General features: G+C 35.6%; 2 protein-coding genes across 3 annotated transcripts; one reads left to right on the top strand and one right to left on the bottom strand.

Moving 5' to 3' along the window:
* Positions 1–49: 49 nt before the first annotated feature.
* Positions 50–6,582, bottom strand: ppil1 (peptidylprolyl isomerase (cyclophilin)-like 1). 2 transcript variants are annotated; one of them, XM_052558813.1, is made up of 4 exons: positions 6,341–6,582; positions 886–1,040; positions 583–651; positions 50–352 (listed from the first exon to the last, which is right to left on the bottom strand). In XM_052558813.1, exons 2-4 carry the CDS (start codon positions 1,037–1,039, stop codon positions 132–134), a joined length of 444 nt encoding a protein of 147 aa, XP_052414773.1. In that variant the 5' UTR covers position 1,040; positions 6,341–6,582; the 3' UTR covers positions 50–131. The 2 variants fall into 2 exon arrangements, with proteins under 2 accessions (XP_052414773.1, XP_052414772.1); XM_052558812.1 differs by lacking the exon at positions 6,341–6,582 and adding an exon at positions 1,547–1,719.
* A 2,447-nt stretch (positions 6,583–9,029) lies between these two features.
* On the top strand, positions 9,030–14,782 carry eno1b (enolase 1b, (alpha)). Its single transcript, XM_052558797.1, has 12 exons — positions 9,030–9,196; positions 10,012–10,100; positions 10,203–10,298; positions 10,959–11,017; positions 11,133–11,202; positions 11,779–11,912; positions 12,175–12,397; positions 12,488–12,685; positions 12,785–12,986; positions 13,997–14,105; positions 14,211–14,269; positions 14,383–14,782. The coding sequence occupies exons 2-12, from the start codon at positions 10,016–10,018 to the stop codon at positions 14,447–14,449; spliced, it is 1,302 nt and encodes a 433-aa protein (XP_052414757.1). The 5' UTR covers positions 9,030–9,196; positions 10,012–10,015; the 3' UTR covers positions 14,450–14,782.
* Positions 14,783–14,847: the final 65 nt, after the last annotated feature.

Below are 14,847 nucleotides of genomic sequence, written 5' to 3'. Positions count from 1 at the left end.
ACCAGGTGGACATGTGTTTGTACTGGGGGAATCAAAAGAGCAGAGTATATTTTATGAAAACTCAGAAAGTTTAATGTAATAAAAGGGCTGTACAAAAAAACAAAGCATGAAATGTTATGCAAGCAGACGTCTTAGTTAGGTAGATTTACTCTGAGAATTTTAATGTCATCAATAGGGCGGTCCTGACTGTTGGTTTCAACCATGCCAATACGATTAAGGACTCCAATGCCCTGGCACACCCGTCCAAATATAGTGTGTTTCCCATCCAACCACTGTGTGGGAGCCAACGTGAGGAAGAACTGGCTTCCGTTTGTATCTGGCCCTGCATTGGCCATTGCGAGAATTCCAGCACCTACAAAATACATAAATAAATCAAGCACTGGCTGTTTTGTAAAACCCAAAGTTAAGCTGTAAACTAGTTCCTATGCTGGAATTTCTTTCATAAAAGTAATATTTCCCTAGGAATTTATTCTACTTACGGGATCTATTGAGCATTTTACAAACTTTTCATAGTTTTATAAGTAGCAGTGCTTTTACCAATACTATTAAATCTGCTCATGCATTATGTGTTATATTACTCACCTGTAAATTTCAAATCTGGATGCAATTCATCTTCAAACTGCTTGCCATATATAGATGCACCACCACGACCTGCAGATATAAAATCAATTAAATATTTATATAAATACATTTTACAAACAGCAAATAAAAATTAAAGTCCATTGTACTGACAAAAAAGTAGATTGTTTTGCTTGATAAAACATTCATCGCTACCTTTATGCCGTTTCTCAACAGCCACTTAAATCAGCATACTGTGATTTATCTTATGGAATAGTCCAAAATCTAAAAGGAGTGTTGAATGATGAGTATTCTTTTTATCCTCACCTGTCCCTGTTGGATCGCCTCCTTGAACCATGAAGTCTTTGATGATGCGGTGGAACTTGTTGTTGTTGTAATATCCTCTTCTGCCCAGCTCTGCGAAATTCTTGCATGTTTTTGGCGCATGATTCCAGTACAGTTCTAGAACGATAGTTCCCATCCTGGAAAGACAGAGTAAAGTGAGGGTTTGCTGTAAAAGTTCCTGTGGCTCAGTGGTAGAACTTTGCATTAGCAGCGCAAAAGGTTATGAACACATGTTAGGTAAAAAAAAAAAAAATGTAAAGCCTGAATGCACTGAGAGTCGCTTTGGATAAAAGTGTAGTATGCCATGCAGCATATAGAAATGCACAACACACTCCATCATCTAGCTTCTGTATATCCAAGTCATGCAACATCTTTTAGATATTTAAAAGTTAAAATAAAAATAATATATATATATTTTGTAACAGCTCGAAAGAACTGATTGAGTTGGATTATTACAGCACCATATCCGATTTAGAACAATCTAACGAGCACAACTGATAAACGTGATTAGATCTTTAACTTGTTTAATACAAACATGAAACAAACAAGTTAACCAATGCTCACAGATTTATGTTACTTCTGTGTTAGGACGAGACTCATTCATTCACAAATCTATTGTTGTATTGTCTATTCTGTGACTCACGTTGTGTCCAGCGATACTGTGGGGGGTTGCCAAGAATCCGGCGGAATTCCAGACATGTCGGTTGGTCAACAAATACTGTTTGTTAATAAGTATTAATTGTATCTGTAAATTATGTCGCAAAGCGTGCCAAGGAAGTGGTAGCCCAATTCGGTTTATTCGCTATTGTAAACCTTCAAGACCACATTATGTAAGTGCTGCCATCTAGTGGACTGGATGATAAAGTCATGCTGTCTGAGTTCAAGCCACATTATACACTCTCTCTATATAAACCCAAACAGTCCAAAATGTCTATACACTATATTGCCAGAAGTATTGGGACACAGTCTTCTTTTTAACCTTGCCTTATACACAGAGGCATTGTCATGTTAGAATAGAAAAGGGTTCTGTCCAAACTGTTGCTAGGATATCATGAATATCATACAGAATATCAAGAGAGTGAAAAAGAGAAAGTGAAAGTGATGTGACATCTGGCCAAGTATGGTGACCCATACTAGGAATTAGTGCTCTGCATTTATCCCATCCAGCTTGCACAAACTTAGCAGTGAACACACACACACCCGGAGCAGTGGGCAGACATTTTTTGATGTGGAGCCCGGGGAGCAGTTGGGTGTTCAGTGCCTTGCTCAAGGGCACCTAAGTCATGATATTGAAGGTGGGAGAGAGCGCTGTACATTCACTCCCCACAGTATGAGACTCACAGTGGTGAATAAATTACCTGAAAGTCATACTCAAGTGAAAGTACAGATATCTTACCAGAAAATGACTTTGTTTGAAGTCACTATTTAGAATATTACTTGAGTAAAATCTTAAAGTATGTGATATTTATTGTACTTAAGTACAAAAAGTATTTTTTAAAATCTTAAATGTACTTAAGTATTTAAAGTAAAAGTACAAGTAAATGCAAAATGGAAAAGAAGTAAATAAACAGACGCAAAACAGTGCTGTGTTCTGTTTGGAACTATTTACTTTATCAAAATTTAGCAAAAACAAACAATATTGAGTCTAAAATGTAAGTCTTTTATTGCTTTACTGGATCCGCAGAAAAACTGTACTCTTTGTGTGACACAGATTAAGTTAACTAGGCCTACACGAAATTCTATAAATATAAAAAGCATACAGAGGCATTTTTGCCTTCAACAATTTAGAATCCCTGGAATATTGAGTTTTAATAGACTAATAAATCAGTGTGTGATATGTGTGATATAGCCTACATTAGTATACATTTTAATTAGGAAATTTAGTGGAGTAAAAGTTGACTGAAATATAAAAACTAAAGTAAAATATTTTTTACATTACACCACTGGAGACTCAAAACTACAACCTTTCAGTTATGAGTCTGACTCTCTAACCATTAGGCCACGACTTCCCGATGACATATCATTATATGCTTAAATATTAAGATTTGTTATTCATGGAAATTACTAAAGTAGTCAAACTTTTGGCAATATAGTGTAGTATGATAATATATGTAGCCTATATAGTATTTTTCTAGTTTTACTCTGCTCTAAAATACTGGCTGTCTATTGCGCTGCATGTTTTTGTGGAAAGTACATGTTGAAAGGTATAGTGTGATAACTTTGATGAGACAAATTTAAAAAAAATGTGTCAATCATGTGTTTCATTCACAAAATGCCACCAAGTCAAATACCAATTTCATTGTAATTCACTTTTATTGTGTTTATAAATTAATAAACTATAAATGTCCATGCAGTGTGCATTTAAGCAAAATAAGCATACATACATACAATTAAACAATATGAAGAGTCAAAACCATATTCTTTAATAAATGTTTAAGAATTACATACATCCTGAATAACATTTATAATACTATTTTTTTAAAGATAACTCTAAACACCGTTTAAAAAGTAAATAAATAAATGAGAAGCTCATCCTTTGTGGCTGTGTAGGTAAGGAAGGAAAAGGAAAAATGGAGATCAAATTCCTTGTGATTGATGGCATTACCAGGCAGTATTAGACAGAGTTTCAACATCTAAACTTGCCAGGTAAGACACAAATCAGAGGATTTTACTGCAGCGGAGAGGAAGAAGAAAGGGCCTGATGTCATGTGACTGTAGAAGAGATAAAAGCAGACAAAAAGAAAATGACAGAAATAAGTTTATTTTTTCAGGAGAAAGATCTAGAAGGAAACCGTTTAAAAGGATCTTTTAAAGGATAAAGCGCAAGCAGAGATTCAAAGGGGCATTGTCAGAATTAAGCATCAGCATCCAAATGGATTTTGAGACAACTTGGCAAATATGTTTTATATGGACAAAAACAGCTAAAATATTATTCAAAATATCTTTTGTAATCGTTTGTCATGTACAGGTATGGAACGAGATGAAGGGGAGTAAAAGATGACAGAATTTGTCTGTAAATAACATGCCCCTGAAATGACTTTTTTTTTCGGGGCGAAAATTACCTTATTTCCTCATTCACATTCAGAATACAATCAAATGTTTCATGCCTACAGATACACTTTCCATAGAAACTAATTTGTCATATAAGCTGTCCCTTAAGTCTATGTGTTATTTATATCTCTCTTTAATCATTTATTTGTTTAAATCACATAAATACTTTTACTTTTCTTTGCGCATTCCATCCTAGAATGCATAAAGACCTGCAAAATACGTGAAATGGCTTTCAAATAAGTAACACAAACACAAACACACACACACAAAACTTAATCATTTTTAATATATTTCCGACTGGCAATACTTCCTCTTTAGGACAGCGAACAGGAAAGGTAAATAGTTGCAGTTCATTTAGTGTTTGTCACACAGATCTCAGATGTCATGTACACAATAACATACAAGAAAAGGAGGATGAACTGATCGCTGAATGGCACATCACACATAAGAGGGTGTGTGAGTATGGAGGAATTACTTTTGTGACATTCATGAAGGCATTTGGACATAACAGGGTGGGGTTCATTCCTCTACTGATGGCTAAGTGAGAGGATCTAGATTCATACCTCTTCTTTTAATTACACTCCCTTTATTTTTATCGAGTGGTCTCATCCAGTCTTCCTGTTTTAAATCATTAACTTGATTTATTAAAGAACATTTAAACACATTCCAAATGCAAAATATGCTACATTCCACACTTGATCACAATTTTGAGAGCATTTTCTGTTCATTTTGTTCATCAAGTCATTGTTACTGAGCCCCCAGAGTGCATCGTTACCAGACAGTGTTAGAACTTCAGTGAACAATCGAACACTGCCAGGTAAGATGTAGCCTAGAGACAATGAATAAACGTCTTCTGCATCATAGTATTCAAATCATCCAGCCAAAGAATACAATCTTTTCATAACATATTTTCCTTTGTGTATTTGTGTGTGTGTTTATTTGCATAGTCTGCAAATCCACACCGAGATGCAAAGCATTTGTAACGACGCTTGAGGCGGACCATCTGCATCATTACCAGGCAGTATTAGAGAAGATATAACATCCAAAACTGCCTTGTAAGATGGAGATAGTCATCCAGTGTTTGCCACATTGTTTTCAGTTCAGCATGAAACATGAGGGGAGCAAAGAACTCTTAATGCTAATGTCTATCACTATAAAATCAGAGTAACTGTACTTTAGCAAGACGTTGTGAGGTGTTTGTTAATGATTATCTATTTTCCTGACTGACCCATCTTTTTTTATAGCTTTATGTATTTCCTTTAAGCGCTGCTTATCTTGCAACAGACCCCAGAGCCTTTTGATGTAAGCATACTACCATGCATGTTCATTTGGACTGGACCACTTCCAGTTTCACTATGCACTTACTCATTTTCTTGAAAGCTTTTATTAGAAAAAATGAAAACATTGTAACACCTGAAGTTTATTTCTATGGTGTATGCCCTGGCCTGCATCCTTGGAAACCATGACCTTTGAGACTTCTCCATGACCTGGGAGTGTTTGACTAATTGGTCGCACCTGCATCAAAACAAAATTGCATCTGCAGCCTTCAAATCCCATTGCAGTCACACAACATAGGTGGTAAGGAAAGCGCTTAGTCATGCTAATCAAAATGGCTGATCTTTGTCACCTATACCTGAGTGTGCACCTGACTGACCCCTCACCTGATAAGATTAGATTAGATAACTCACTTACTACTGAAACAAGTTAAATTCACTTTTACATTTTGGCTCTATTGTTGTTTGAAGTCAAAACACAGTAAAAATTTAAAAGATTAACTGTTAAGGTTACACTTTCAAGTGAGGAGATAGAAAATTGTGTGTATGAGATTGTATCAGCAATCAGATTTTATGAGCGTGTGTCCATGTACCAATTTTTTAGGTTTATAAATGGTTTCTCAAATGCTACAAGTCTAATCTATGTTTAATTTGTACAAACCATCTTAAATTATAGCATTAAAATTTTCTGTTGCATTACTGAGCTATTTATTTTAATGCTTTACATTTTCTACTTCATACCCCTTTGTTTTAAACTGATCAAACAGGTTTGACGTTACGGAAGTGAAAGTTAACATGCTGGGCACTCATAATCCTTTATGATTCACAAAATCTTAATTATACATATTTCGGACAAAAATTCTTACTTGATTGTTAGACTTAAGAACAGAAAGGAAGTTTTTTTTAATATAACATAACTTATATATGTTTTTCCATTTCATTGTCCTTTTAAACAGTTTACTATTAGCATTTACTAATACTAAACTATTGTCTATATTACCTGAGATACATATACATTTTTTTTATGTTTTTTTTTTTTTTTTTTTTTTGCAGTTGATGAAATATTTAGTAGAATTGTTGAACATATATTTAAAAAAAAACCTATTAGTTACCATATGAATTCCTGTTGCCGTCATTTAGTATGGAGTCCCGGACAAGAGATGCCATTGTGTTGCAGTGTCGCTTTAGCTGAGGAACATCACTTCCTGCTCCTTCCACTTGTTAAAGGTATGATTGCTCATTCCACGTTAGGCCAAACCTCTCGAACCGGTCTGAAGGTACCTGATGAAGTCGCATAGACAATAGTAATGGAGCATGAGAAGAAACACAATCTCCTAAAGCTCCTGAAGCGAAGAAACTGTTCCTACAAAACATCTAGATTTTCAGGTACGCCTTGGAGCCCTGCCCAGGTGTCATTTTTACACTGGGACCAATCCCTGGTCTTCTTCTAAGAGCAGGTGTGTCTTGTGTTCTGTGATTGGTTAGTTTAATGTGGAAGTGCCTCAGGCTTTCTGAGTTCACAAATGAGACAAGTCTTTAACCTTCAAAAAGACCACGCCCCATTCTCTGTCTCTCTTGTTCTGGGTCAGACTGCAGGGCAACAGACGAGAATAAGCCTCCTCTCCTCTTTATTCAGTGTTACTCTCTTTTCCAGCGCTCATCATCAGATTGGAGCTGTAAAAAAGACATTAAGCAATCAGTAAATGTGTCCTCTGTGTGCCCCAATGATAATTTACATTGTTTACACTGATAATAAACTCCACTGGGGCATTGAACAGACAATATGAAAACAGCAGAAATGAAACTGAAGGCCCAACTGATAAATATGCTTTTTACTCTATTTCTACATTATTTATTTATTTTAATGGAAAAATTTAAATAATCTCTAAATTAAAGACATAAACAGAAACCATGATAGATTAACTTTTTGTCATCAAATTTATTAAGATTATGCAAAATTATTAATGTCAATAAATTTTTAACATCACTGAACAGACTTGAGTATGAATCAAATGGTCCTTTTTTAGATTTAGACAATTGGATTATTAAATATTAAATTCAGACAGGCTTATCAGTTCAAATTGCAGTGAGAGCTTGAGTTCATTTTCATAACTTAAAGATCAAGAGAAAGTCTGCACACCTCTAATATTTGATGTTAAATCTGTTATACACACACGTTTGTGTATGTGTGTGTTTTGTTTGTAGAAAAGGTACTTCATCAGCAGATTGCTGACTATAAAAATAAAGATCCACTCCCTTTGCCATCATAAAAGTACAATAAAGTTGTGCTTTTAGCATATAGAGCTATATTTAAGGTTTCATTGGACAATGAAGTGCATGTGCTAAAGGTCTGTTCAGGACAGACCTACTAAACAGATTTCAGGGATCAGCATCATTTGCATGGGCTGCTTCAAAAAGAGCAGGTAAAAAGGTCAGTTCAATTCTTTTCTGGCCATGAATCTGCAGATTTTTATGCCTATATTTGCTGCATGTAATAAATAATTATATATTTGTGTAATCAATAATCACAGAATATGCATCTGTGTGCACTGAACAAAGGATCTGAGAATTCCAATTCTAGAAGGAGTTTTTGGTGAGACACAGGGACTGCATTGTAACCCAGGCAACAGGTCAATGCCTCACTATATCCACAAACCTGCGTGTGGATTGCTAACTAGATCCCTGAGGTCTTATTTGTGAGGCATGAAGATGGAGGAACACGGGGATCAGCTGGCTGTCAGGAGGTCTCCTGAGAAACCCATACCTGAAAGAAGCGACAAAACATCAACCGTTTCCACAAAACAAACCGTGCACGAGGGAAAATACTGATCAGATGAAACTGATCTAAAATAACATGGCTTGTTTGAGCATTATAGGAAGATCAAGTGAAAGAATAATGGAATGAAGGAAATGTTTGCGTGTGAGAGGGAAGGTGGAAAGAGAGCGGGATAAGAAGAGGGAGGGTGGGGGCAATGAACTGAGGGATTACTGGCCCAAGGGAATGAGTTGACAGGATTCTCCAGCACACAAACACTCTATTGTGTCTCTTGTTGTTGCATCACATTCTCCCCACAGACAAGAATACAGTGGAAAATGGTTAATCATTTAACAATCTGAGATTTTGAATCATAGATATTATTTACATTGCTTACAGCAGCAGAATGGCCTAGTAGGACTGTGCATCATCTTCTTGCTTTTCGGTGTGTCATAAGTACAATGGCAAAATATATTACTTCTATATTGTTTCTACAAAATCTTACCAGAGCTTCAAGTCTCAGCAAGATTCTGAAAAAACATTGAACATTCTTCATTATTAAAATTATAATAATTTTAAACTAATTATCAAACCATGGCATATAATCAGATATATTCTGATAAAAAATGCATTTCGCTCACTGCTGGAAAACGCACTGCAATTTTTGATCTTATTGTAGACATTTCCACATCTACGGATAATCGATTATACAGCAGTAAGTCTATTAATTTGTAAAGATTGTACCTGTTCATATAAATAAAAATAATTTAAAGCAATCGCTATTAAATTACATTTTATGATACATTAATCTCGTAATCAACAACGACTGTGATTGGTCAAGCCCTAGCAGCGTTGGGAAAAGTAACATATAACACCTTCAGTAATGGTTTAAAAAATATATATTGAACAAAATCTTATTATCCATTAAATCTTAAATATACAGTGAAGTGTTAAAAAATTAGAGCTACAATAAAATTGACAGCTTCCCAGTCGCAAAACTCCGCCCATTTCCTAACCACATGTTGTAAGACAACTGCCATTCTCCTCATTCTAGTCTTTTCTATGATCTCCCCCTATGGGTGAGTTTTTTCTGAGAGCGAGCACACGCTGAGCTCTTCTAACAAGAGCCGATAGCAGTCAGTGTCAGTGCGTGTGAGTTTGAGTGAAAGCTTGATTTCTTCATCCTGTCCTTTAATTATACTCTGTCGCTGAGGTAAGAAGCATTGTATTTATGGACTTTCAATGTGACCATTTTCAAGCCAACATTACATTTTATTTAGTTATATTGAATCAGGCTTTTTCGTTAATCTCGAGTAATCTCTGTTCACGGTTATTCTGATATTTAGACAGAAAGAAAGCATTAAATTCTCAGTCTCGAGTGTCTTACTTAAAAAATGTTGGATGAGAATCACCATGAATAAGCACGTGACATTGAAGACCGTGATGAGTCGTGCTTTCCATCACGCCCACTAATATTCACACACTGTAATGGGATTAAATATTTGCAGAACAAACTATAGGAGAAAGAAATCCGATTCTAGGAAGGAAATTAGTTTGAGACTCGATATGTGGCACTGTACAGTTGAACAAATAGTGTTGATGTTTATATTCTGTGTAACGTTAGGCAAAAACTTAAAGACCAGTTTAGTAAGATTTAAGTTTTCTGACCAGAGTGTGACAGCTGCTAATCCAATTAGACATGAGCTTCTCAGGATGCCCCAAGGAATAGCACACTTTTCAAAATACTCTGTGTATATTTGAAAGCTATTAATCATATATTTGACTGAAAGAGAAATGGATTTATTAATGCAGATGTTTTCCTTCAGTAATGATTAGTCCTAATAACAGGAAAGCGGATTTAACAAAGTGACCCATGGATCAGTAGCATTACTGTAAGGCAGATGGTGTTCCCAGGTTTCCTTGAAATCCATTTTAGATGTGTGGTTAGATTTGTAGTTTCAGCAGAAGCATACCCCTTTACTTTAAAATCTGATCTTTTTAACTTTTAATTTATTTATTGTTTTTAAGGAACATGTCTATCTTAAAGATACATGCCCGTGAGATTTTTGATTCTAGGGGCAACCCCACTGTAGAGGTGGACCTCTACACAGAGAAAGGTGATTCCCCTTGATGTTTCTTTCCAAATTGAAAGCTAAACTAAGGTTTAGTGTACTGACGTTACAAGCAGAATAAAAACTCATTTACTGGTTTTGAAACAGGTTTGTTTCGAGCTGCTGTCCCTAGTGGAGCGTCTACTGGAATCTATGAAGCGCTGGAGCTGAGAGACAATGACAAGTCACGTTTCCTGGGCAAAGGTAATTCTGCTTTTTCATGTTTCTGATTAACTAAATTAAATCAGAAATCCAATTTCATCTGGTTTTACAAAATGTATTGTTATCTGTTTTGGAAATAACCAAGACTTGCTAAACTAGATTTGTTTACTGGACACAAAGAACTGTTTCTCTTCCCCGCTCTGTTTTTTTTTTCTTTCTGTTAGATTGGAAAGGAGGACTAATTAAATGTACTGATTAATAACTGGGTTCAGCCTTGTGTTAACAGGTACCCTAGTGAACTAGTGAGAAAACTTTTTTTTTTGTTTTGTTTGATGGCTCTGAATTTGCATGAAATATTTAACCCAGTGTCATACTGTGGTGTTAATTATCTATTATGAAAAAAATTATGTAAAATCTGAAACTCTTGAGCATGTGATTCAGATCAGTGAATAATGCAAGAATCTGTACTGTGGTATTTCAGTATTATTCAGTGCACAATGTTTGCATGGAATAAATCTGATTGTTTATGGCTCTCGCTTGGCTGACATTACAAATTAGAAAAATCTGAAAATCTTTAACTTTGTGGCATAAACTAATCAAGGTAATGTAAAGATGTGCATGTGTCTATTTGCAGCACAATTCAATCCACAATAACTTGTGCTCATACCTGTATCATCTTTCTTCTTTTTCTGTGTAATGCAGGTGTATCAAAGGCTGTTGAGCATGTGAATCAAACTATTGCACCTGCCCTGATCAGCCAGGTCTGTATTTTGTCATTTTATTCTGAAACTAAAGAAAATAGTAACTGTAAGTTTGTTGGGTTGTTAATTATATATATTTTTTGTCCATCTTGCTCTCTTTCTGTCTGTCACATAGGGAATTCCTGTAGTTGAGCAAGAAAAGATTGACCAGTTCATGCTGGAACTGGACGGAACTGATAACAAGTGTAAATCATAATATTTACATGTTTAGGTGTTAAACAATAGAAATGATATTGTCCTTTGCATGAAAATACTTTCCCCTTAATGGTTGTTTTACTTAAATTTTTTTACACCCAATTACCCAGTTAAATTACTCTATAGTTTAGAAATGTATGTCCAGTAAGATATTTTTTAAAGAAATCAATACATTTAATCATCAAGGATGCATTAAACTGATCAAAAGTGGCAGTAAATAAGTTTTTAATGTTATAAGAGATTTCTATTTAAAATAAATGCTTTGCATATGTTTTTCTAATTGTTTGATATTTGTCAAGACTGTTTTTACTGCATTTTTTATCAAATAAATGCAGCCTTGGTGAGCATATAAAGGGTCTTTCAAAAACTAAAAAAAATATTAAAGACTATTACACAAAAATTGCTACAAACTTTTGAATGGTAGAGTACATTTGAAAACAATGTCCAAAAAAAAAAGACAAATTCAAACAAAAAACTGATAGTTTTCCAAATGTAAAGTTTTGCAAATATTAGGTGTTATGTGTAGTCATAATGCTTTTAATTCCTCTGTCTATTTTGAATATCAGCTAAATTTGGTGCCAATGCCATCCTGGGTGTGTCCCTGGCTGCGTGTAAGGCAGGAGCCGCAGAGAAAGGTGTTCCTCTGTATCGTCACATTGCTGACCTTGCTGGAAACCCTGAGGTCATCCTGCCTGTGCCGGTGAGAAATATAAAAGTCTTGTATTTGAAATTGTACACTATGGAAAAATGTCACGCGACTGAAAATGTTAAAAGATCATTCATTAGATTGTGTTTGAACTCAAAGAGATTGTCTTTTTATTTTAAGAGGATATTTAAGTGCAGACCAGCTTCCTTTCCTATTTGCTTTCTTTTGTTATTTAAATCTTAATAAAAGTAGGAAAGCAAATTATGGGATAAAATGTTATTTTCCTATTGAATTTTGGTTATTGTTTTTTCCAAAGGCCTTTAATGTGATCAACGGCGGCTCACATGCTGGCAATAAGTTGGCCATGCAGGAATTCATGATTCTGCCGGTCGGGGCCAGTAGCTTTAAGGAAGCCATGCGCATTGGTGCAGAGGTGTACCACAATTTGAAGAATGTAATTAAGGAAAAATATGGCCAAGATGCCACCAACGTTGGCGATGAGGGAGGATTCGCACCAAACATCCTGGAGAACCAAGAAGGTATATGAAAAAGCTAATTGCACTGTTTGAGACTATACAGCTGAAATGACTTACAACTTTATAATGCTCTTTTTTGTACACTTATAATAGCCCTAGAGCTGCTAAAGAGTGCCATCAGTAAAGCTGGTTACACAGATGAGATTGTGATTGGCATGGATGTGGCAGCATCCGAATTCTATCGTGACGGAAAGTACGACTTGGACTTCAAGTCTCCTGATGACCCGGATCGATACATCAGCCCTGATGAGCTTGCTGACCTTTACAAAAGTTTTATTCAGGATTATCCAGGTATTCAACAGTCATTTGCTCTGTTATTTAATTACATTACAGATTTTTTTCTTTGAGCGCAGACGCAGAGATGTGACTTCATTTTTATAATTCCTCTAGTGGTCTCCATTGAGGACCCCTTTGATCAAGATGATTGGGAGGCCTGGACCAATTTTACCAACAGCACGGACATACAGGTGGTGGGAGATGATCTTACTGTTACCAACCCCAATCGCATTGCTGATGCAGTGGAGAAGAAGGCTTGCAACTGCCTGTTGCTCAAAGTCAACCAGATTGGAAGTGTTACCGAATCCCTGCAGGCGTGAGTTCAAAACCCTGATCCTGCATTTGTACAGTGATGCCGCATATAAATTTAAAGTATACAGCTTTTTCATTAAATTGCCAAAATCTTACCACTTTGTCCATATATTATCCAGAATTTCAGTGTGGACTTTCTAATCCTTATGGAAGGATATTCTGGACAATTTTCAAAACGAATTGCAAATTGTATTTTCAATTGTGTTTTCTTTTTGTGGAAATATAATTTGTGTCATAATCCAGATGCAATTGCAAATCATGCTCTTGTGTTTTCGTTTTCGTGAACGCATAGTGACTGCCAAATTTCAAATAAAAGTCCATTTGTAACTGTATTTCCCACATCTTAAGTAAATAGCAATATTAATTAGCACATCGGCTTTATTACTCTCAGCGCTGCGCATGTAACCTGCCCAAACCCAAATGAAATTGCAATTCCGTTAGCATTTTATTGTTTATGACTACATGGAAACCTGTCAATCAATGTCAGGGGCGGGACTATACTATGAGGCGTGTTTGTATTGGGAGGTGACGTCATTCACAGACGGATCGTGTCGATTGCTTTGAATACTGAAGGTAATTGGTAAAGGCTCCGCTAAAGGCAGCTGCCAATCAGTTCCTGTATGTGTAAACAAACAGAGAGTGCAACCCTCTTGGCACTTACACAATAAATAAATCTTTTTTTACCCCAAAATGTAGCAATTATACCCTGCTAACAGCAGCAGCCATAACAGTACTTACAATAAGTCAATATTTACTATTAACCAAACTGTTTTCACCTGTCTCAACATCTCTGACTGATTAAAAGTGAGGAGTATAATATAATGTAATGTAATATTGCATTTTTAATTTGCAGTTGAATTTGGATTATCACAATACATCCACATATGGAAAATGTTCAAGTCCTTTTTGAAAATTGTCTGGAATATCCTTCCATAAATCCCAGTAAAAAATCTATATAGTTTAATAAGAAGTAAAATAAAATGTTTGTCAACTATTTGTAACATCCCCCCACAGGTGTAAGATGGCTCAGTCCAATGGCTGGGGTGTGATGGTGAGTCATCGCTCCGGGGAAACAGAGGACACCTTCATTGCTGACCTGGTTGTGGGACTTTGTACTGGACAGGTACTGAATATGGTTTAGATTGATCATAAAATGTGGGCATTTAATTTTAAGGTTACCTGTTCATGTTCGGGTAATTAACTCTTTATTTTTCCTTTTCTTATTCAGATTAAAACAGGAGCCCCATGCCGTTCAGAGCGTCTGGCCAAATACAACCAGATCCTCAGGTAATCTTACAGATAATTATATTAGAAATAAAAATATTTTTGGTTCTAAACATATAGGCATACATGAGCATATGTTTCACTTTTTTCACATACCTGCTTGTTTTCTTACACAGAATTGAAGAGGAACTGGGGGATAAAGCTCAGTTTGCTGGGAAGAACTTCAGAAATCCACTGAACTGAGATCACAGTAGTACCATTAGACATACTTACCCTTCTACAGTAAATGTACTAATAGTTCAGTGTGAGATGTGGTAATTCAACAGAAAGCAGTATGTGTTATAACTAAAGATTGGGTGGTTACAGGGACCGTATCATCAAGGAAACAGAAACAAGCATCATAAACTTTGTGATGGTGTCCATGTGGATGAGTGTTACATGTACTTGTGTGATGATGATTGTATTGCAAAAAAGAGCAAACATTATTTTCCTGTAAATGCTGCATAGGAGATTCCTGAGCTTGTGCTTGTGATAGTGAATACTGTTAAAATAAAAATATTACCTCAACTAATGAAAGGCCTTTGTATAGTATCATAGTCTAAATAGTCTCCCATTTACTTGTTTCCAACAGGTTCGAGAAT

The sequence above is a fragment of the Carassius gibelio genome, chromosome B6, assembly GCF_023724105.1.
Source record: "Carassius gibelio isolate Cgi1373 ecotype wild population from Czech Republic chromosome B6, carGib1.2-hapl.c, whole genome shotgun sequence".
NCBI classification, from domain to species: Eukaryota; Metazoa; Chordata; class Actinopteri; order Cypriniformes; family Cyprinidae; genus Carassius; species Carassius gibelio.
The sequence above is the reverse complement of the archived record's forward strand: the minus strand, read 5'-3'. Positions and strand labels throughout refer to the sequence as shown.

What these genes read in the sequence shown, in the direction of transcription:
- ppil1 (XM_052558812.1), bottom strand. Translation starts at nt 1,602, where the DNA reads ATGTCTGGAATTCCGCCGGATTCTTGGCAACCCCCCACAGTATCGCTG. An exon ending in AGGCGATCCAACAGGGACAG is followed by an intron (nt 652 to 885) that starts GTGAGGATAAAA and finishes TTATATCTGCAG; the next exon opens with GTCGTGGTGGTGCATCTATA. An exon ending in TCCAGATTTGAAATTTACAG is followed by an intron (nt 353 to 582) that starts GTGAGTAATATA and finishes TGTATTTTGTAG; the next exon opens with GTGCTGGAATTCTCGCAATG.
- eno1b (XM_052558797.1), top strand. Translation starts at nt 10,016, where the DNA reads ATGTCTATCTTAAAGATACATGCCCGTGAGATTTTTGATTCTAGGGGC. An exon ending in GTCACGTTTCCTGGGCAAAG is followed by an intron (nt 10,299 to 10,958) that starts GTAATTCTGCTT and finishes TGTGTAATGCAG; the next exon opens with GTGTATCAAAGGCTGTTGAG. An exon ending in AGGTCATCCTGCCTGTGCCG is followed by an intron (nt 11,913 to 12,174) that starts GTGAGAAATATA and finishes TTTTTTCCAAAG; the next exon opens with GCCTTTAATGTGATCAACGG.